Source organism: Quercus lobata, chromosome 4, assembly GCF_001633185.2.
Source record: "Quercus lobata isolate SW786 chromosome 4, ValleyOak3.0 Primary Assembly, whole genome shotgun sequence".
In the NCBI taxonomy this organism is placed as follows: Eukaryota; Viridiplantae; Streptophyta; class Magnoliopsida; order Fagales; family Fagaceae; genus Quercus; species Quercus lobata.
In genome coordinates this window covers 84,433,183-84,455,220 of record NC_044907.1, presented here as the reverse complement: position 1 = coordinate 84,455,220, position 22,038 = coordinate 84,433,183, and the positions used below count along the sequence as shown (strand labels likewise).

The 22,038-nt window shown below is 33.8% G+C and overlaps 2 protein-coding genes across 2 annotated transcripts; both read right to left on the bottom strand.

Annotated features, from left to right (window-relative positions):
- Positions 1 to 764: 764 nt before the first annotated feature.
- Positions 765 to 1,148, bottom strand: LOC115986001 (disease resistance protein RPM1-like). The gene has a single exon (XM_031108872.1). It carries the CDS (start codon positions 1,146 to 1,148, stop codon positions 765 to 767), a length of 384 nt encoding a protein of 127 aa, XP_030964732.1.
- Positions 1,149 to 6,377: 5,229 nt separating this feature from the next.
- LOC115984237 (cysteine-rich repeat secretory protein 38-like) lies at positions 6,378 to 7,103 on the bottom strand. Its single transcript, XM_031107206.1, has one exon. It carries the CDS (start codon positions 7,101 to 7,103, stop codon positions 6,378 to 6,380), a length of 726 nt encoding a protein of 241 aa, XP_030963066.1.
- Positions 7,104 to 22,038: the final 14,935 nt, after the last annotated feature.

The window sequence follows — 22,038 nt, the reverse complement described above, 5'->3', positions numbered from 1 at the left end:
AGCATTAGAAGGAGCCATTCATTGGTAGATGCAATTGAGCTAAATTGCGGGATCCGGAAAGCTAGAGAAGACTAGGCTCCAAGAAGTCAGTTGATAGCAGGAACTTAGAGGGCTCAAGTACATGGGGTAGACTAGGTTTGGAGAGTTTTTTGTTATTCGTATACTCCAACTTTATTCTCTAGTGGATCAATTTCGACTTGAAGGGTCACGAAGAGGTTTTTCGCCGAGTTCTTCGGTTTTCTCTTTGATAACACGTCTCGTTGTTATCTTGTGTTTGTATCTCTCCTCCCTATTCCTTAAGCTTTCTTTTTATTGTTGATAATGGACGAATATGACTTAAGATAGTGTTATTGGTTCATTACACTTATTTACTCTTGTTCTGCACTTATTCTAAATTAGAGTAAAAACAATTTAGCCCTAATTTTTATTTAGGGGTCTAAATAAACTCTTGTATTTTAGCACAAGTTTGAGCTTTCAATTACAAACTCTCAGCTATCCACTGTTTTGTCAATCTTGAACATTTTATGGAATAGTCCTCAAAGATACATGTCAATGTATAAGAAACAGGATTTGAGGCAGTGAGGCATATCGTGATAGCTGAAGGACAAAATTTTTTTAATGCTTGTGGGATGTGGATTGCTTTCTAGCTCAGAACTATGATTATCATGAAAGCATTTCCAATCAGAGACAATCATTTCTTTGGTTGACAGAAGACCACCTATAAGCACAATTGCCAGTGGTAGCCCTTTGCATCTTGCAACAATTTAGGCAGATAGTTGCTCCAACTCTGGTTGACATCCCTCAACGATGGAGTACTTGAATGCCCTTTTGCAAAAGAGTTCCATGGCCTTTTCAGGAGTTAAAGGTTGTATTTCATGAATATGAACAATTGAAAACTCTTTGCAGGAAGAAGCAACATTATAATTACGTGTTGTGGCTATAATCCTACTGCCTTCGTTATTATCTGTAAAAGCATGCTTTATAGTTCCCCAAAAATCATTGAAAACGACAACGTACCTCTTATTTTGTAGACATTCCCTCAGTTTGCCAACGAGTGAAATCAAATTGAAGTTGTTGATCTCCTCAGGTGCAGTCTTCCCCATTACTTTATAGTATTGCTTTGTCATCTCTTTCAGAAGCTCCTCCATGTTGTATGATTCAGTTACTGTGACCCAAATGCAGCAATGGAAGTGTTCCTTCACGCCATGGTTGTCAAAAACTTACTTGGCAAGAGTAGTCTTGCCAAGAACACCCATGCCTACGATTGAAATTGTCGTGAGTTGAGATGCTCCGTTCACCAACCGGGGATGGAATTAGGATTTGAACTTGGGGGGCCAAAGCTTAAATCAATTTTTTTATTATTTATTTTTTATTTATGCAAATAAAAACTAACACTTATTTCATATTCAACAAAACACTACATATAAAATAAGTGTTTCTTAAACATTTGATATTATAAAAATGTCAACAAAGTATAACACACAAAATAAGTGTTTTTTAAACATTTCAACACATTTCGTAGTTCTACAAATTAAAATAAAAAAAAAGTTTCATTTTTTCCATATTTCGTAGTTCTATACACCAACTAAAAAAAAAGGGACTTCTCAACCAAAAAAAGGGAAAATCTAAAACCAAAATAATCACAAACAAACAAGCACAAGTTTATATATATTATTAATATTAGCCACATCACACAAAGTGACAAAGACAAAGTTCACAAGTTCATATATATATATATATATATATATATTACTAATATTAGCCATGTCACTTGACAAATTTTTTGATAAAACTAAAACAATCAGACCAAAGACTTGGTCAATTGGTCACAAAAAAAGTCACTTATGACTTACCAAAGGCTAGTCTTTACAGTTAATAGTACTCACAAGTGACAAAACAATGACTACCAAAGACTACTCTCACAAATAACAAATTCACTATCACAATTCAGTACTCACATCCTATTGTCTTGGTCCCGCTTTATTTCTTTATAGTTAAAAGCAAAAAAAAAAAAAAAAAAAAAAGTAACAAACACAAGTCTGAAACTGGTCCACACCATCACAAAAAGGAAAAAGCCACAAACAATTACACAGTAGTCAATACAAAGCCACAAACACAAACTAAGTCTACGGTCCACATATTGACACAAGCACAGTGAACACACCAGTCCAATAAAAGCCATGACTCACAAATACAGTCAACACAGTCCATAAAAAAACACAGAGGGTAGAGGGCAAACGGCTAAGGCACTAGGCAGAGCAATAAAGCAAAGACAAAAAAAAAAAAAAAAAAAAAAAAAAAAAAAAAAGAACTTAAGAGAGGAGAGAAATTTCTTAGATTTACCGTGTGTGACTGTGATCAAGGATTTGAGGAGGAGCAGCAGCAGCAATAGTCTGGATCTGATCTGAGTAAAACAACAGTAGCAACAACAGTGATGGTTTGAGGAGGCATTGATGCTTGATGAGGTTCAATGGAGGAAGAGTGAGGTTAGGGTAAAAATTTGAGAATTGTAATTTAGGTTTTCAGATTTTAGCCCCTATTTATTTTTTTATTTTGTAGTTTTTAGTTTGTCGGTTTTTTTTTTAAAATTTTTTTTTTATGTGAGTTTGTTGGTGATTTTTTCAGATTGATTCATATATTAGTTTTTTTTTTTTTTTTAATTGGGGGGGGGGGGAGGGGGTGGGTGTGGTGGGGGCAATGGCCCCCTCTACCCTACTGTAGGTCCTTCCCTGTTTGAAATAATGACACATGAATTAGATCATGAGTTTTTCAACAAATTTAGCTTCCCATCCATCATTATTGATGGTATTGAGGAGACTGAAGGTGAAGCTGACGAAGATGATGAAGTTGTTGCGGAGGCTATTGATTAGGTAATTTAATATACTCAACTTTACGTTTTTATTGGGTTTCCTATTTTTGTTTTATGCATGACATTTAATCAATGATAATTCCTTTTTGCTACTACTATTATCTCTATATAAGAGGATTCAGAAGGTTAGCTATGTCTTCAGAAAATGTTAAAAATACACCTAGGGTACGTTTAGTACATTGAATGTGGATTACAACAGGAATGGTAATCTTTATTATCAGGAATAAAAAGTGTTGTAATGAAATAACTAAACCTATTCATTAGTTTGGTTGTAAGTTGTAACATTAGAATAAAACTGATGATCTATTTTAGGAAATATCTCATCCATACAAATATATTTCCTAGAAAATAACATATTTTAAATTTTAGAGAGATGAGTTATTTTTTAATGATTTTTTATTTCCATAATTGTTAGGTGGATATGGAAAGTTTATTTATTTGAAAATATATTAATGTTAGAAGTTATTACATCTACTAAGGAATAGTTATTACAACCCTTTTAGAGTGGAATAGTTATTCATCATTTTAAAGAATAGCTATTCATAAGGAATGACTATTCATTGTAATAAAAACATAACCAAACTATTGAATAGCTAAACCATAGGAATAACTATTACATTACAATGCTTATTACAATCTACCAAACGTTAATCAAATTAAATAATCTTTAATCTTAAAAAATAAAAAATAGGGTTAAAATTGTAATTTAACAAAATTCAAAAACAAAAAAAACTACTAGAGAAACTTTTTTCCTAAAAATTAGCACACTTTCTATTTAGATATATTTCATGCACGTTATATATATATATATATATATTTATATATTTTTTTTTAAATTAGCACACACTAAACTTAGCAGTTTACTCTATTTCAAATCCTAAGTTTTAGTTTTTTAAAAATTCATTCACGTGTAACCTCACTAATAATAGATAATTTTAAATTGAAAAATTATATTAAACTCAAAATAAATAAAATGGCTTCATCGCACGTGCAGAACGCGTGTGATGAGGTTAGTTATTATTATTATTAAAATACTAAATAAAAATTAAAGCATTATCTCTCTCAAATAATAATTATATTTCAATGATAATCTCATAATAGTTAATGATGTGGCATTTTTAATAAAAAATTACAAAATTATTTACAACTGGAACGTCTTTTACAGCTTACTGCAAGTGCTTTTACAAACTGATGAGTGGCGTGTGAGTCATTATATTTTATTATTTTGTTAAAAAAATCTTTCTAATATCTTTCTGTGACCCAAGCACTTCATTTTCCTTTCCTACCATTCTCTCAACAATTGTGGCTGCACCTGCCGTCACTATCATCACTGCTCTTCTTCTACTACGACTCCTCCAAATGGCCTTCGTTGTCACTGCAGCAGCCGACACAAGCTCTGTCCTTTGCTAATCTCCATGAATGCCTGTCGACTGCTAATCTCTTAAAGATCTTTATGTTTCTTTGTTCAGATTTGTTTCCAATATCCATAACTAGCATGAAATAATGTTAAAATATGTTTCATTATAAATCTTCAAATATTTGAAGTATTATATACAAGGTTTTTTTTTTATTTTTTTATTTTTTATTTGAAGTATTATATACAAGTTTTTTTTTTTTCAAAAAAAAAAATTTTGAAAAAAAAATTGGTCCTTTTATCTTTCTCCGCCATGAACCAATGGTAGTAACTGTGGGAAATTTTTGTTGCCTATCACTTTTGTTGCACTCAAAATATTCGTTGGTTTCTTGCTCCTGACATTAGATTACTCTCATTAACAAGAGAGGATTTATGGCCAATCAATATAGATTAGAGAGAGAGTTACGTAAAAGACTTAGTATGCTTAAAGGTGGTTCTCTTCAACTCATATCTGGATTTTTGTTAAGAGAGTTTACAGTAAATTACTGTTGGCTTTGAGGTGGTATGGCCACTTGATTAATTGGAAAACGGTGAAGCAAATAAAGGGAAAATAGGGGAGGAGGGAGTGAGGGGTTGAAGCATATCCTATCCTTTTTATTTTGGCATAAGAATAAATAAAATCCAATTAAAGATTACATGGCAACTTTATGATTAAATAGCGGATATGGTATATGACACTTAAACATATTATATATATATATATATGAGAAATAAACCGCTAAACACACACATCCTTTAATTACACTCCTTATTATGGGAAGATTTCAAAATATGAAAACTCGTGAAAAGATATTGTAAAATTTCATGTATTTATGTTTATTTTTTTTTGTCAATAACACACTATATTCAAGTTCTCTTTTTATTAAAGTTTGTTTAATTTAAGTTTCTTAACAACCCCAAAAGAAATTTCCTGGAGCCGTTATTGGATCAATGGAATTAAAGTAATATGTTGAAAGATGTCACTTGCTCGTGGTTTTGCATGTGCTCAAAATTAATTTTGAAAACCATGAGCAGTGAATAACCTTATTGACTCCACTGCTCAGTGTTTTGAAAATTGGTTTGATAAAAAATATAAATTATTACCTAAAAAATGAAATTAGGCAAGAAAGTGTCAAATAGAAGTGGAATATGGATATGGGTGAAAACATGGACAGTCATGGTGCTACCTACAAACAGTAAATCCAAATCTAAAAGACAACCAAATGCAAAATTAGTTGCCATACAGGTTAATATCATGGTTTTTAAACTCGGACCGTTCATTGAACCATAAAAGAGAGAGGTTCAAGGTTTTTAAGGTTTAACCGAGGTTGAACCGGGGTCGAATCGTGATGAAGTCATAATTAATTTAATAATTATTTAAATATAAATAAATATATTAAATTTGTAAATATTAGCAAAATTTACTAAACATATCTTAAAAATTGAAACAAAATTTCAATGAAATTTTCATGATATTATAAGGTTAAAATAAAATAGTACATTATAAGGCTAATAAAAAATAGTACAACATAAATAACCATAAAAAGAAATTTTATAATAGTCTTTCAAGAGAAATCATTTCAATTAACTAAAAAAGACTTTAAAAATAAATTCATAAATTTCATAGGTATTATTCTTAAATAAAAAGTTAGTTTAGCAATGAAAAAAAATAATAATAATATTAAATATGTTGAGAAAGATGACATAAAAGGTTAGAAACTATAAATCATATAAATTTAATAATACTGCATATTAGTTCACAAAAAGGCCACTTGGTCAATCCTGTTGCTTACAAGGTGAGAGGTCAGGTTCGGAGCCTGGCAAGCAATTGTCTCTAATTTTTTCAAATAAAATATGCTTTTAAAACAGTAAAAGTCTCCCCTTTTTTTATTTTTTATTTATTAAAAAAATAACAATATTTAGCAAAACCACTGCCCCATGCAAAAATTTCAACATCTAAGTACCAAAAATCCAACCAAATTATTACAATTGGTCAAAATTATACATGTGACGAAGCAAAGATAAGTTGTCTCATTGGACAATTTTATTTATTTTTAAATTTTAAGCATATTACATTGTACAGTTTCGTACATAAACATAGGAAACCGTAACAGTCTAGGCATTAACAAAGGGGTAAAGTTCATATCTAACATTACAACTGCCACCAACAACTCGCCCACCTCGTTTTCCATCGCAACAGTTGGGAAGTTCACTAATCGCAGTATCAAGACACTTCTTACAATCAAGACCTGAAAGGTCTCTGGTGCATTGAGCCAAACCATATAGTTTGCTTGATGAACCAAGCTTTAGGTCCCCGGTAGCATAGAATTTTGGATTGGCATAAGCTTTATTAGATAACCTGCTTAACAAATCCTTAACTTTTGGATTGAATGAAGTGGGATTTTCTACGTCTTGGACGTTCCACATGTAGAACTTGTTTTTGTTATCGATTTCTCCAAAGAAATGTATGTTCGAGTACTTTAAAAGGCAGTTATCATACCAAATTATCGCTCCTTTTTTATAAGGACAACGATCACCAAGCTCTTTGCCCGCATCAATGACACAGGTCTTACAGTTTGTTTTTGAGACATCACCTCGGCATAGGGCTAAACCATTTGCTTGAGCTCGGCCTTGCCCAGTCGAGCTGAGCCCAAACCCTTTTGAAGGAACTTTGGTGGACAAAAGTTTAAGCAAGCCATTCAAGTTTGTACCATAAGGGCTATTGGCAGTGAAGTTTTCCTGGCTAAAACAAAAATGGTATAATGGGTCAGCACAATTGACTGCATGGAGGAAGAGGCTGAATAATAGAAAGCTTAAGGAAATATATTTTGAGCACAACATGTTGAACGAAATTGAAGGTTGGTTTTGTTGGTGTGTAATATTATCTACAAGAACTCTATAAATAGACGAGACTTGTCAAGTTTTGGCCAAGTTTAGAGTAGAAAATGCTGACTTTATTTTTAGTGGCAACCTCATCTCAGTCCAAATCCTTTTGATTAATAAACCGCTCGTACAAAATCGCACTCAGACTTTGAACGTGCTGGAGCGTAGAGTCAATAATCTGGCACAAAATCTTTTGGTGGCGCTTTTATATTAATTAACTCATGAGAGTTCTAAGGAAACTAGAAACAAGCCATTCCAATTCGTGAGGGATCAATGCAAGGGTAGCTGCACTAGTAATTCAGGGGGTTCAAATGAACCCGCTGACTTTAAAAAAACATATATATATATATATATATATAATATTTTTTAATTAATTTAATTACCCTTAAATTAATGGGATTAAAGTTTGAAAGACTCATGGTTCTGCACGTGCTCAAAATTAATTTTGAAAACCATGAGCAGTGGATAACGTTATTGACTCCACTGCTCAGTGTTTTGAAAATTGGTTTGTTAAAAAATATAAATTATTACCTAAAGTTTGATATTAGACTAGAAAGTGTCGAATAGAAGTGGAATATGGATAAGGGTGAAAACATGGATAGTCATCAGGCCGGCTGAACCATATAAGCAATTGATGCAATTACCTAAGGCCCCCAAATAAAAAAAGGTCTCCACTTACAAAATAAAAAATTAAGTATTTTTATTGATCAATAAAATACATTAAAAAAACCGCGTTGTATCCTAAAATATAGAACACTGCACAATAACAGTGCACCAGGAACTCTGCAAAACGTCCACTAGCACCTGAGAGTGCGCTAAAGCCCAAAAGGGCTATAGTCTTTAAGTCTTCACCACTTATATTGCATGTTTATTTTTATACGTGTGGCACTGTATTATGCTCAACACTAGAATGTGTTCGGGCTGGCTACTCTAAGCTGAGGTGGCACTAACCACGTCTTTGTTTGAGCACACCTGTAATTTACTCATGCAATATATATATTTCTAAAAAAAAAAAACTGTACAATGCACATAGCATTGTGCAGTTTTGTCCATAAGTCCCCAACACATCACAAGGCCTAAGCTAAGCTGGCCCCCACACAACTCCACGCTAATTAATAAGTTATCACATTTTTTTTTTTTAATGCAAACTCTTACTTTATCAATTATTATAAATTATCACTTCAATTAATTATTTGATGTATATTATATCAACTCATTTGTATTATAATGATATTAATTTATTAAATCATGTAATAAATTAATTTTAATTTGTACAAATTTAAATTTTAAAGTTAAAAAAGGAATTACTTAAAATTTTCGCTTAAGGTCCCCAAAATTGTTGAGTCGGCCCTGATAGTCATGGTGCTATTTGATAAAAATAAATAAATGAAATATGAACACATTGATATATTTAGCAGCTAAGTGAGCTGCTGAGTTCAAAGATCTCTTAACCCAGCAAAACTTACAATTATCAAAAAATACACTCAAAATAGCAGTATCCCAAGTGATGGAGGAAATGGACCAATCAGATGGTTCTTCAGCTTTGGATAGGGCATCTAAACATATTTTTGAGTCTCCCTCCACAACGATGTTGCTCCAGTTTTCATCGATAGCCAACTTTAGAGCCCACTGAATTGCAGTTGCTTCAGCTTGAGTAGGAGAGCATAAATCATGAATTTTAGTCCATACCTTTAACACCTCACTAGACTCATTTCTTGCTACCACAGCTAAGGAGGTGAAAGCCTGTGAGATAGCAGCATCCACATTTAGTTTTATATAGTTTCTTGGGGGGGCATCCATGAAGTTAATTCCTTACTTCTATCTTTGTCATGCTCATGGTCCAAAGCCATAAGATATTCCTTTACTCTGTTTTCTGCATTGCATATGGTAGAGATAATGTTCACCTCACTGCCATTATATCTGTCTACATGAAGAAATATGCTTTTAAGTGAGTAAACTGAGCACGAGGTTGTAGACCCTCACTCTTATAGCCTTGCATTTCAACCCAAAGGTATACAGAACTGTGAGGTTTGGAACTCCAATAAAAAAGTACCTCTGCTTGAACCAATCTTAAGATGAAGATTCAGGTAAGGAAGGCTTTAAGGCAGAGAAGAAAACTTCTTAATGATGCATGTGGTTACCATGTCCATAGAAACGTGGCCCTGATATCATATTAGAAATACTAGATGAATAGTATTGTATTTCTCAAGTAATAAAATAAGTAGCAGTGCCTTTATATTGGAGGCAGTAATGTGCAATACAAATATGTGAGCTATATAATTATGTGTGATGTGCAAGACAATGTAAAGTGGACCTCAAACCCACTGCCTATTATGCTATGTGCTATGGTCATTTGGAAATTGGAGAAAAAAAGAGAAATAAAAGTAATAATAGAACAAACCCTAGGCTTCACCACCTAGAACTTGCCTATAAACCCGCATCACCACCTAAGTGCGTTAGGCATCACCACCAAATAAAGAAAACATGGGAGAAGACATTCTCAACTCATAAGAATTAATCTTATGATGCAAGGAACCAAGATTTTATGTTTTAATTTGTAATTAATTTTGTTTTCGAATTTGGTTATTAATATTGATAATTTTTAGGGATTTGATTTGATACTTTCCATATTAGTATAATCTTTAAAACTATTTAACTAGCATTCCAGTAATGGTAAACACAGATGAATTTGAATATGATTAATTCTTATGAGTTGAGATGGTTCCTTTTTTATTTTTCTATTTGGTGGTGATGCCAAACGCTGTTAGGTGATGATGCCTAGGGTTTGCAAGCAGTTTTAGGTGGTGAAACTTAGGATTTTTTCTATTGTTACTTTAATTTCTCTTTTATCTCCTATATCCTTCTTATGCTGCATCATAAGGTTTGGTGTAACAGCAAAAAGGAACTTTAAGAATATAATGAAGATCAGTTTGATTTTCTGCAGATGGGTATTCCATTATCAATTGTTAAATCTCAAGTAAAATGATTTATATATATTTTGTCTAGCTAATGATAATAATTGATTTGTTTCCTTTTTCATAGGCTTAAACAGTGTTAACAAAAGGTTGATGTAAGCCTATGTGTAGTTTGCTTTGGTGCTTTTTTTTGGTTGTTTAGTTTGATTCTCTGTAAGGTTAGTAGTGTTGGATTACTGTGCATTTGTAAACTTTTCCATATGTTAACAAAATTCTAATCCATAATAGACAACTCACATCTCATTAAGGTGGCTGATCGTGATTAATGCAATATCACGTTACTTTCACTAGTACCACAAACATTATTTCTATTGTTCACTAATTACAGTTTATCATCCCAACCGTTATACAAATGTGGTGTCATTTGATTTATTGTATTTTCTTTTGCATTTCTTGAAGCACTTTTTTTTTCTCTAGAGCAATATATCAAGTACTAACTTAGGGCCATCCAAAAATAGTAGTGAGAACATAAATCAGCAACAGAGATAAGGGGTACAAAAGATATGCTAGTAAATCTTATGGAAGCTATTCATAATGTTGGAGATGATATTGAATGGGTTAACTTTGTAAATTGGAGTCTATGCCTTGCGAGTTAATTTGTTGAGAAACTTTGGAAGTGGAATATATTATTAATGAGGTTAAATACTAGGCTTGTCTAATTAAGTGCTTATTTGGCAATTCCTAAATTGTAGCTAGATACAATTTCATGCTTTATGCTTATTGTGATAAGTTTTCTTGATATTGTTTAGGTTCTAGTTAATCTCCTTGGAGCTTGGAGAATTAGGCTTTTGCAAGTTGCGAGGTAAGTAGCGTTTTAATGCAATTTTCGAAAATAACCATGTTGCATAATTGATGTTTTTCTTTTTGGGTCAGACACATTTTGGAAAATTTTCTATAAAACTCTGTTTTGTTAAAAAGTGTTGTGTTGTGACTCTATTATGTATGATTATATATAAAAGTGCATTATATTTGATATTGCATTTGGGAAAATGCATGATTTGTTGACATGAAAAAATGAGCATCTTTTATTTAATCTTTGATAAGGAAATCGTGGATTTTATGGTATATTGGAAAACTTAAAGATGCTTATCTTATCTTATTATTTGGGAAATTGATAGAAAATCTTTTTAACAAGAATGAAGTTGAAAATCTTACAAACTTTGTGAAAGTTAGATTATTTAAGATTTTTCTGAAATTACTTGGATATAAACTATGTATTTGAAAGTATATGTATACCTGTGAGCTTTATGTTGTTTTAACCTAATGCCATGTTTGATTTTCCAGTGATCACCAGGTTTGGTTTTCATAGTCTTTGTGACAACGGAATCAGATCTAGGTTAGTGCCTTTCCATTTTGGATGATGCGTTCTTCCCTGCTACCCATGGGGAGAAAAGGTTCCTTGATTGTGCGTGAGTGAGGTTGCTGCCCATGGTGCCAAAAGACCACATGCAAAAGAGGTCTTATTTGATGCGCTCTCCTTGCTACCCATGGGGGGAGAGAAAAACCTTGAGGGTATGGGTGAGGCTACTGCCTATGGGACTGGGAGACTACATACCAAAGAGAACAATATGATGCCAGTTGTGAATGGGTGGATCCCCTGACCGATTTATATGGTAGTGTGATATATTTGTGATAAATTATTGTACGTTAGATTTTATGACTTTGGAATTATAATACTAGTGCTCACAGATTATAGTATATAGTTTGAAGGTATTTACTTTGAGAAACTTTGCGTTTCATTATTCAATCATTCTTGTCATATTATTATTATTATTATTGAAAATGAAACTTGCATTTCCCCCACCCCCATTAATTATGCTACTTATTAGGCTTTGTCTCATCCCATTATTTTACAAAATTTTTCAGAGTAAACAACGATCATTGTGAGACAACTTTTTGGTGGCTAACAATAGTTAGACTAACTACTAATGGAGACTGAACTTATGTGATGGAGATATTAAATGATGTACATCTTAGCTTAGGCTTGACTCACTCTTTTGTATATTATAGTGGTTGTGACTTTATTCCCACTGATGGGACAAGCTGATGATACGTAATTATTTATCTATACCTCCATTCTTTTGTGGCCAATGGTCCTTGTAATTATTTCATAGAGCTCTGACTTACTTTGGGAGTATATTTAATGGAATTATTATGATAATTTTTTATGTTAATACTTGATATGATTTATTTGGACTGCATTGTCAAAAAGGAAGAATCTACAGGTACTTTTGAGATGTCTTTTTCAAGCTTTGGTCCCTTTGGGGTTTGGGGCATGACAGTTATGATATCAAAGCTTAGGTTATGATTCCATAGACTTTGGGAATGGGAATTGATTTTGATCTAAGTCAGAGCCTTAGGGGTTTGATGAATTCTTTGTTCTGTTCTTTTGTTCCAGCTTCCACTTGATATTCCTTTTTCCTTATCTTTTTATTTATTTATTTTATTTTTTATGCTAACCTTCTATGTTACCTTGTGATTTACTTGCTTGTTTCTTGGGTATAAGTAGCTTGGTACACTATGCCTCTTAAAAAGAAAGCACATAAAGTGTTAGGACATATGTCGAACATGTTAAGAACATATGTCATTTAGAATTGGATAATCCTTTGACAAAATGCACTTGTGATTGGGTAGATCTAGAATCTGTTTAATACTTCAAGGAACAAGAGTTCAAGTCCAAGTATTGAAACCATGCAAATCTGTCCAAGAATCAAGTGAAGAAGTGTTGTTCATTAAAGCTCGACAGATAGCTCGACAGATGTATCTATTGAGATTTAAAATGTGAATCTCGACAAATAGCTTGACAGCTGTATCTATCGAGAATTATGAAAATTAGATTTTTAGATTTGTTTTTCACGCATATCCAAGCTATGTGTTTAGTTTTTCTTTTCTCACAACTCTAGACATATATAAAGATTATTTTAAGGGTCATCATAAGGTTGTTGCACTTGTTGCATGCATATTGTGACCAGAGACAATTTGCCCTAGTTCATCTTTCTCTTGAAGAAGCTGCTGTGTTTGTACGCCGTTGGGTTTATGACCAAGGAGCTTCTTTATCTTCAACGTTTGGATGAACTGAAGAATTTTGCAGCCAAAATCCTTTTCAAGTTGGTGTGTCAGTCACGTATTGGGATCCGTGTATCGATTGGTTAGTCACGTACTTGGAGTCATGCATTGAAAATGAGAGATTGTCACTCCATTACAAGTCGAATTGTGTATTGGGGTAAGGGTTCAACTGTAGGTTAGTATAAGGTATTGAGATTACTTTACTTGTAACCGCTTGTTTTGATAATAGTGGATTCTCGAGAGAGGTGACCTTAAATTCACTTGGTGGGGTTTTGCCTCGGAGGTTGTCTCCATTCGTAAACAAATCATCGTGTCAAATTTAATTTCCGCTACATTTAGTTATTTGGTGATTTGTTTGTGCTACCATGCGTATTCCATGTTAATTGACTTAATTAATTCACTTGGCTAATTAATTGGTTAATTTACCTAAGGGGTTAATATATTCTTGGCCTATCAAGTGGTATTAGAGCGAGCACACTCTGATTAGGGTTAATCTTTGTTGTGTGATCCATTGTGTAACATCCTAGTTAGTTTTAAAAAAAAAAAATGTGTAAGGTGAGATTCTTTTTTTTAAGTTCCCACGTGCCCCACCTAACCCCACTACCCACCACTCATTTCAATCCATCTCACCCTTTCATATCCGGCCATATCTCTCATTTGTTCCTTTTTCTCTTCTTTTCACTTAAACACACTCCTCTGTACTCTTATATCCTCTCTCACCGGTACTTCCACACCACCACCACCACCATTTCCACCATCATTCTCCAACAAGATCACTGGAAAATTATTGAGAACCCATAAACACCTTCACATCCTTTTTTTGAGGTAAAAATTTCTAATCTTTTTGGTGGGTTTTACACTTTTGCTTGAGGTTATTTTATCTAAGCTTTAATAACGATACCCATATGATTTATGAGTATTGGAAGTGATATTTATATGTTTGTATGTATGGGTTTTGTATTGATGGAATTATTTGATGAGTGGGTATATGATTTGTGCTAATGATGACTACTTAAGGTTTATGTATGGTGGGAAATTTAGGGGTTTTGAGTTATAACATGTGATGGTTGGTAAATCTAATTTTTTTCATTGCCATTGGGTTTATTTGGAGTTAGTTGAAGTTCTAAATTTCTTGTCTTGGAGGATATTTTGATTTTGCTTTCATGGGTCTCTTAATGATGTAGTGTAAATTTTATGGAAGCTAGTCATAATGTTGGAGATGATATTAAATGGGATCAACTTTATAAATTGGAGTTTATGCCTTGTGAATCAATTTGTTGAGAAACTTGGGAAGTGGGATATATTATTATTGATGAGGTTAAATACTAGGCTTGCCTAATTAAGTGCTTATTTGGCAATTCATAAATTGTACCTAGATACAATTTCAAGCTCTATGCTTATTGTGATAGGTTTACTTGATATTGTTTAGGTTCTAACTAATCTCCTTGGAGCTTGGAGAATTAGACTTTGGCAGTTGCGAGGTAAGTAGCTTTTTAATGGGATTTTTGAAAAAATAATCATGTTGCATAAATGTTGTTTTTAGGTCAAACACATTTTATAAAATTATATATGGATATATGTTTTCTTAAAATTATTGTATTGTGAACCTATTATATATGAAAAGTGCATCATATTTGGTATTGGATTTGGGGAAACACATGAATTGTTGACATGGAAAAATAAGCATCTTTTATTTAATCTTTGATAAAGAAATCATGGATTTCATGGTATATTAGAAAAATTAAAGATGCTTATCTTATCTTGTTATGTGGGAAATTGATAGAAAATCTCTTGACAAGAATGAAGTTGAAAACTGTACAAACTTTGTGGAAGTTAGTATTTAAGGTTTTTTTTTTTTAAATTACCTAGATATAAACTGTGTTTCAAAGTATATGTAACCTGTGAGTCTTATGTGGTTTTAACACCATGCCTTGTGTGATTTTCCGATGATCACCCAAATTGGTTTCTGTAGTCTTTGTGACAGCGGAATCAAATCTAGGTCAGTGCCCCTTCACTTTGAATGACGCATTCTTCCTTACTGCCCATGGGGGGAAGAGGTTCCTTGATTGTGTGAGTGAGGCTGCTACCCATAGGGGCAAGAGACTACATGCAAAAGAGGTCCTATTTGACGGGCTCTCTCTGCTGCCCATAGGGGAGAGAGAAAAACCTTGAGGGTATGAGTGAGGCTACTATCCATGGGGCCAAGAGTCTGCATACCAGAGAGGACAATATCATGCCAATTGTAAATAGGTGGATCCCCTGACCGGTCTATGTGGTAGTGTGGTATATTTGTGATAATTTATCTTATGTTAGATTTTATGACTTTGGAAATTATATTGTTGGTGCTCATAGATTATAGTACATAGTTTCAAGGTATTTACTTTGAGAAACTTTGTGTTTCATTATTTAGTCATTCTTGTCATATTATTATTATTGAAGATGAAACTTGTATTTCCCCCACCCCCATTAATTATGCTACTTACTGGGCTCTATCTCATTCCATTATTTTATAATTTTTTTTCAAACTAGGCAACAATCTTTTGAGACAGTTTTTTGGTGACTAATAGTAGTTAGACTAACTATTGATGGAGGTTGAACTTTTGTAATGGAGATATTAAATGATGTACATATTAGAATAGGCTTGATTCATTCTTTTGTATATTATAGTGGTTGTGACTTTATTCCCACTAATGGGACAAGCTGATGTTATGTAATTATTTATTCAAATTTTTTTTTTTTTTTTTTTTTTTTTTTTTTTTTTTTTTTTTTGTGGCCAGTGGTCCTTGTGATTATTGCTTAGAGCTTTGACTTACTTTGAGAGTATATTCAATGGAATTATTATGATAATTCTTGATGTTGGCACTTGATATGATTTATGTGGATTGAATTGTCAAAAAGGAAAAATCTATAGGTACTTTGAGACATCTTTCTCATGCTTTGGACCCTTTGGGGTTTGGGGTGTGACATATTGACCCACGTTATCATGGATAGAGGGCAATCTTTAATTATCCCTCCTTTATTTGATGGCACTAAGTATGCATACTGGAAAGTATGCAAGAGAGCTTTCTCGTAGTCTTTAGATGAAAAAGTGTGGCAAGTTGTGGAGATTGGTTGGACTAAACCAAAAGAGGCACTAGCTAATTGGGATAATGCTAAGATCAAAGCAGTAAACTTCAACAGCAGAGCATTGAATGCCTTATTTAGTGTGGTCATCAATGAGGAGTTCAAGAAGATATCCTCTACAGAAACTGTGAAGGAAGCATGGACCATCCTCCAGACAACCTAAGAAGGAACCAAGGTTGTCAAGGATTCAAAGATTTAGAGGCTTACCATGAGCTATGAAGAGATTAAGATGGAGGAGGATGAGTTGTTCGATGAGTTTTATGCCAAGCTTAAGGACGTAGTAAACTCTGCCTTTAATCTTGGGGAATCTATTCCTGAACCCAAGATTGTTAGAAAGGTGCTCAGATCTCTATTTGAGAGATTTCATGCCAAGATCACCGCCATTGAGGAATCAAAGGACATTGATAAAATCCCTTTGACAGAGCTGGTTGGCAACTTGCAGACCTGTGAATTGGGTTTGTCTAAGATCAGGAAATCAAGCGAGAGTAAGAGCATGGCACTGAAGGCCAAAAGCAGTGATACTGATGAGTCTTTTGATGATGAAGATTCTAAAATGAAATCTTACATCACAAGACAGTTCAAAAAGTTCATGAAGAATGCCAATGCAAAAGGATTTAATAAAGACCGTAAGTAATCCACTTCGTCCCAGTTCAAGAACGAAGACAAAGGAAAGAAGGATGCTAAGGAAGGCAGTCAGTATACTGTTCCATCTAGACCAAAGTGCTTCGAATGTCAAGGCTTTGGACATATGAAACAAGACTGTCCAACTTATCTCAAGACCATTGGGAAGAGTAAGGCCCTTGTAGCTACCTTGAGTGACACTAGCCCTAAGGATGATTCAGATGATGATGATATGGGAATCTTGAATGCCTTCATTACCACTGTGAATCCTACTGAGGGGATTGTTGAAGAGGTGGATGAAGAAGAGGACTTGGTGGAGTCTAAGTCTGAGAAGATGGATGAACAGGATGACATCCATACAGTCTATGCAAAATTGTATAAGGTCTCTGAAAAACATGAGAAATTGTATAGGCTGGTCACCAAGAAGCTTAGTGATGTGAAACTTGAACGAGAAGAAATCTCCACAAAGTTTGATGAAGCTAATTAGACCATTGCATTTTGAAAACAATGTCTTAGCTTAGAGGACCAAGAAGCTTGAAGTAGATTTATTTCAAGTCAGAGCTTAGTTGGAGAGGACTTCGAGTGCAAAGCTTGATGAGATGTTTAGCTTTCAGAAATTTGCTTCTGATCGAACTGGTTTGGGGTACGATTTCTCTTCTCCTAACATTGTTTCTTCTAGTACTACCGTGTTTATTTCACCTACTAATAATGATCTGAAAACTGATTTAGTTAGCGAGAACATAGACAAGGGTAAATCTATCTTAGGGGCACCACTTAAGCTTGATAAGAAAGAGACTAAAAACCCTAGGACTAAGAAGGGTAATAATCGAAAGTCTAAATTGAAGAAGCAGCATCTCCGTCATCATTGTGGAGCTACTGGACATACTCGACCTAATTGCTACAAGTGGTTAGCCACCCAACAAAGCAACAGTATAATCTCATCTGGAAACCAAAATTAGTTTCCATCTTTTTTTGCTCTTCTTGGAGATCTTCTTAAGGCCCTAATATTCCTTTCGAACTTGAATGGTTTCAATTCTTCCCCCTCTCCGCCAGATCAAGGGTATGCTAAACGGAAAGGTTCTTCCAAGGTGTGGAAGCAAAAAGGCTCAAAGTGATTTAGTCACTTTCTCTCTCTCCCTCTCTTTTTGTTTATGCATTACTTGTGTGTTTTGCTTTCTTGTTTTTGAGTCAGTTTAGTTTTTATGCTATGATTTTTTTTAACATGTTTTCATTTGTTTGTTTTTAGTTTTGCTTTATCTTGTTTTTCATAAAATTGAAAAAAAAATCAGAAAAATACAAAAATAGTGTGTGTTTTGTGTACTTTGGTACTTGTGTACCTTGGATGGCCATTGAAACAAAATTTTCTAAACTTTGTATCTTTTGTAACTTAGATGAGCATCTTTATAGACAACAAAACATGTAAGTTTTATGGCTCGTGTTTGTGATGAGTAAGATTAAGTAATCTCTTGCACTTAACATTTATATCACTCTTTTTGACAAAAAGGACTAAAAAATCTTAAGAGAAAGGCATAAATAATCATCTCACCAATGTTGCATGCTAATCATGAAATGACATCTATATGCCTTGCATAGCAAAATTGAAATGTCAAAAACTTAACATTATTGGGTATTTTCTTCTCTCTCTTATATGGCCATGCATGATATGCTCAAAAGAAAAATAAGCAAAGAAAAATCAAAAGCAAAACAAATCAAAATGCTTTTATATATGGTTGCAAGCGTGTTTCTAGGAGATGTGAGAGTTATAGGATGTACCTCGAAGGTGATAGTCTCCATTAAGTAGTTATGATTGTGTGTGAGTTAAACTAATTTTCTCATATCTCAAATCATCATAGCATGAGACACTTATGTAATCTTGCGATGTTTTTCACACACTACACGCAAATTCTTTGTTACTTTTGATACATGTGCATGTACAATGTGATTTGGCCATCACAAGGAATATATGTGTTAATGCATACTCACTAAACTGTCTTGACTTGTTTTTGAAATATAAAATTGGTTAGACTTGTTTAGTGTGTGCGTTTTGGATCTAAATGCTTGACATTTTTCTTGTTGAGAAATGTATTTGAAGGCTAAACATATTGTTTGGATCTTTGGTTGAGTAGCTTGCTTGATTGCATTCATTTTTGTGTTTTTCTTCTCTTTGAAAAACTATTTTTTATCAAGCTCGACAGCTTCTCAATAGATCTCAACAAATACCTATCTATCGAGACCCTTGACTGCTTTTTCTGAAGATCTTATCACATTTTCGATCCATCGAACCTTTCTGGAATTTGTCTTGATAGCTTCTCGACAGATTCTCAATCCATCGAGAAAGTTTATGTTTGGCCGATAGCTTCTTGATAGCTGTTCGATCCATTAAGGTTCTTTTTCTGTTGACAGATTCTTGACAGTACCTCAACAAATTTATTTGTCAAGAATTAGTTCTTAATAGATCCTCGATCCATTGAGTTGCGATTTCTTTAAATAGTTTTAGCACGAAATTAGATTTCATTTCTCTCATTCTCTCTCGACAGAAACTGTCTTTTCACCTCCTAAACACCCTCTTCTCACTCAAAACCTATTCTCCACTTGGATTTCAGCCTAATCCCTATGTTTTCCCTCTTGTATGCTTCTTTAATCTCTCATTCTTCATGCATCTCATGCATTTAGACCTAAGTTTTGGGTTCTTGAAAGATTTTTGGGGATTTTCAAAATTGATAAGATTTTTGGGAAATTTTTGGGTTGGGTTTTGTTTAAATGATCCTATATGCTTATGCATTGCATCACATTTGCATTCTCACAATGTTTCATGCATTATAGATGTGTGATTTCTTTGTTGGAACCTTGTGTGCTGGTAGGTTTGGATTGGGTTGAGCCCATGATGTTTTTCTTTATTGCATGTCACATGATCATGCATTTTTCATGTATATGTACCATTCTTTTCTCTATTTGGTAAATCTGTTGATTGGTGCTTATCTACTTCTCTTTCTCTCTCTCTCTCTCTCTCTCTCTCTCTCTTGGATAGTCTACGCATGGCACCCAAGTGCAAATCCACTCCGTCCCGGAATCCTCTTCATTTCGGGGCTTCTTCCTACTTTACTCCACTTCACATTTGGTTTTGTGATGAGAAAGCCCGTCAGGACTTCTCAGAGAACTTCTCTAAATGTGGCATTCATTCGGAATGCCACGTTATCCTTTCGAACTTCTCCGATATTGATCTACCAACTATCATTAACAGTCAGGGTTGGAATATCTTTGTGAGATCCCGGTGAGTTGTCTCTCTGTGATTATACAGGAGTTTTACTCAAATATCCACAGTTTTGACTATTCCATACCTCGTTTCATCACTTCTATTCGAGGTATTCATATAGTAGTCACTCTAGAGCTTATCTCTGATGTGCTACTCATTTCAAAGGTATCACATCCTGATTACCTCGGTTGTCCTCGTCTAAAGATTGTGCCTAAAGACGAGCTTTTGTCTCTCTTTTGTGAGACACCTTCATCTTGGGGTGACCATCAAAATAATCATGTTGCATAAACAATATTTTTCTTTTTGGGTCAGACACATTTTAGAAAATTTTCTATAAAACTATGTTTTCTTAAAAGTGTTGTGTTGTGGCCCTACTATATATGATTATATATGAAAGTGCATCATATTTGGTATTGCATTTGGGGAAATGCATAATTTGTTGACATGGAAAAATGAACATATTTTATTTAATCTTTGATAAGGTAATCATGGATTTTAGGTATATTGGAAAACTTAAAGATGCTTATCTTGGCTTGTTATTTGGGAAGTTGATAGAAAATCTTTTTGACAAGAATGAAGTTGAAAATCTTATAAAATTTGTGGAAGAAAGATTATTTAAGGTTTTCCTGAAATTACCTGGATATAAACTATGTATTTGAAAGTACATGTATACATGTGAGCTTTATGTTGTTTTAACCTTATGCCATGTGTGATTTCCTGGTGATCATCCGATTTGGTTTCCGTAGTCTTTGCAACAATGGAATTAGATCTAGGTCAGTGTCCTTCCATTTTGGATGATGTGTTCTCCCTACTGCCCATTGGGGGGGGGGGGGGGGGAAGAGGTTCCTTTATTGTGCGTGGGTGAGGCTACAGCCCATAGGGCCAAAAGACCACATGCAAAATAGGTCCTGTTTAACGCGCTCTCCCTACTGCCCATGGGGGAAGAGAAAAACCTTGAGGTTATGGGTGATGCTACTACCCATAGGACCCAGAGACAGCATACCAGAGAGGACAATATCATGCTAGTTGTGAATGGGTGAATTCCCTAACCGATCTATATGGTAGTGTGATATATTTGTGATAAATTACCATATGTTAGATTTTATGGCTTTGGAATTATATTACTGGTGCTTACAAATTATAGTATATAGTTTCAAGGTATTTACTTTGAGAAATTTTGTGTTACATTATTCAATCATTCTTGTCATATTATTATTATTGAAAATGAAACTTACATTTCCCCCACTCCCATTAATTATGCTACTTACTGGGCTTTGTCTCATCCCATTATTTTACAAAATTTTTCAAAGTAAGCAATGATCATTTTGGGATATCTTTTTGGTAGCTAACAGTAGTTAGACTAACTACTGATGGAGGCTGAACTTATTTGATGGAGATATTAGATGATGTACATCTTAGAGTAGGCTTAACTCATTCTTTTGTATATTATAGTGGTTGAAGCTTTAGACTCTGCAAGATCAACGGCACAAGCAAGAGCTGAAGCTTTATTCTCACACTCTCTTTGCTCATCAGTGGGATCACTGTCAGCCACAATTCTAGCCCCAACCTAGAAATGAGCAAGCCATTCTAGGCACTTGTTCACGTCTTTGTATGAGATAATTGTGTCGAAACGTGTATTATATGGGAACACAGGTTCTCAGAGTAAGGGCAATGTCCATATCACCAAAAAATGAAATGCCTTGAAATCAGGGATGGACCTAGGATTTTAAGCTAGCAGGGACTGGGGAAAAAAAAAAAAAAAACTCTAAATAGGCATCCATATGGTATTTAAAATTATAAATACTCGAAATCATTGTTTCTAAATACATTAAGATGCAACCATTTACCAATAAAT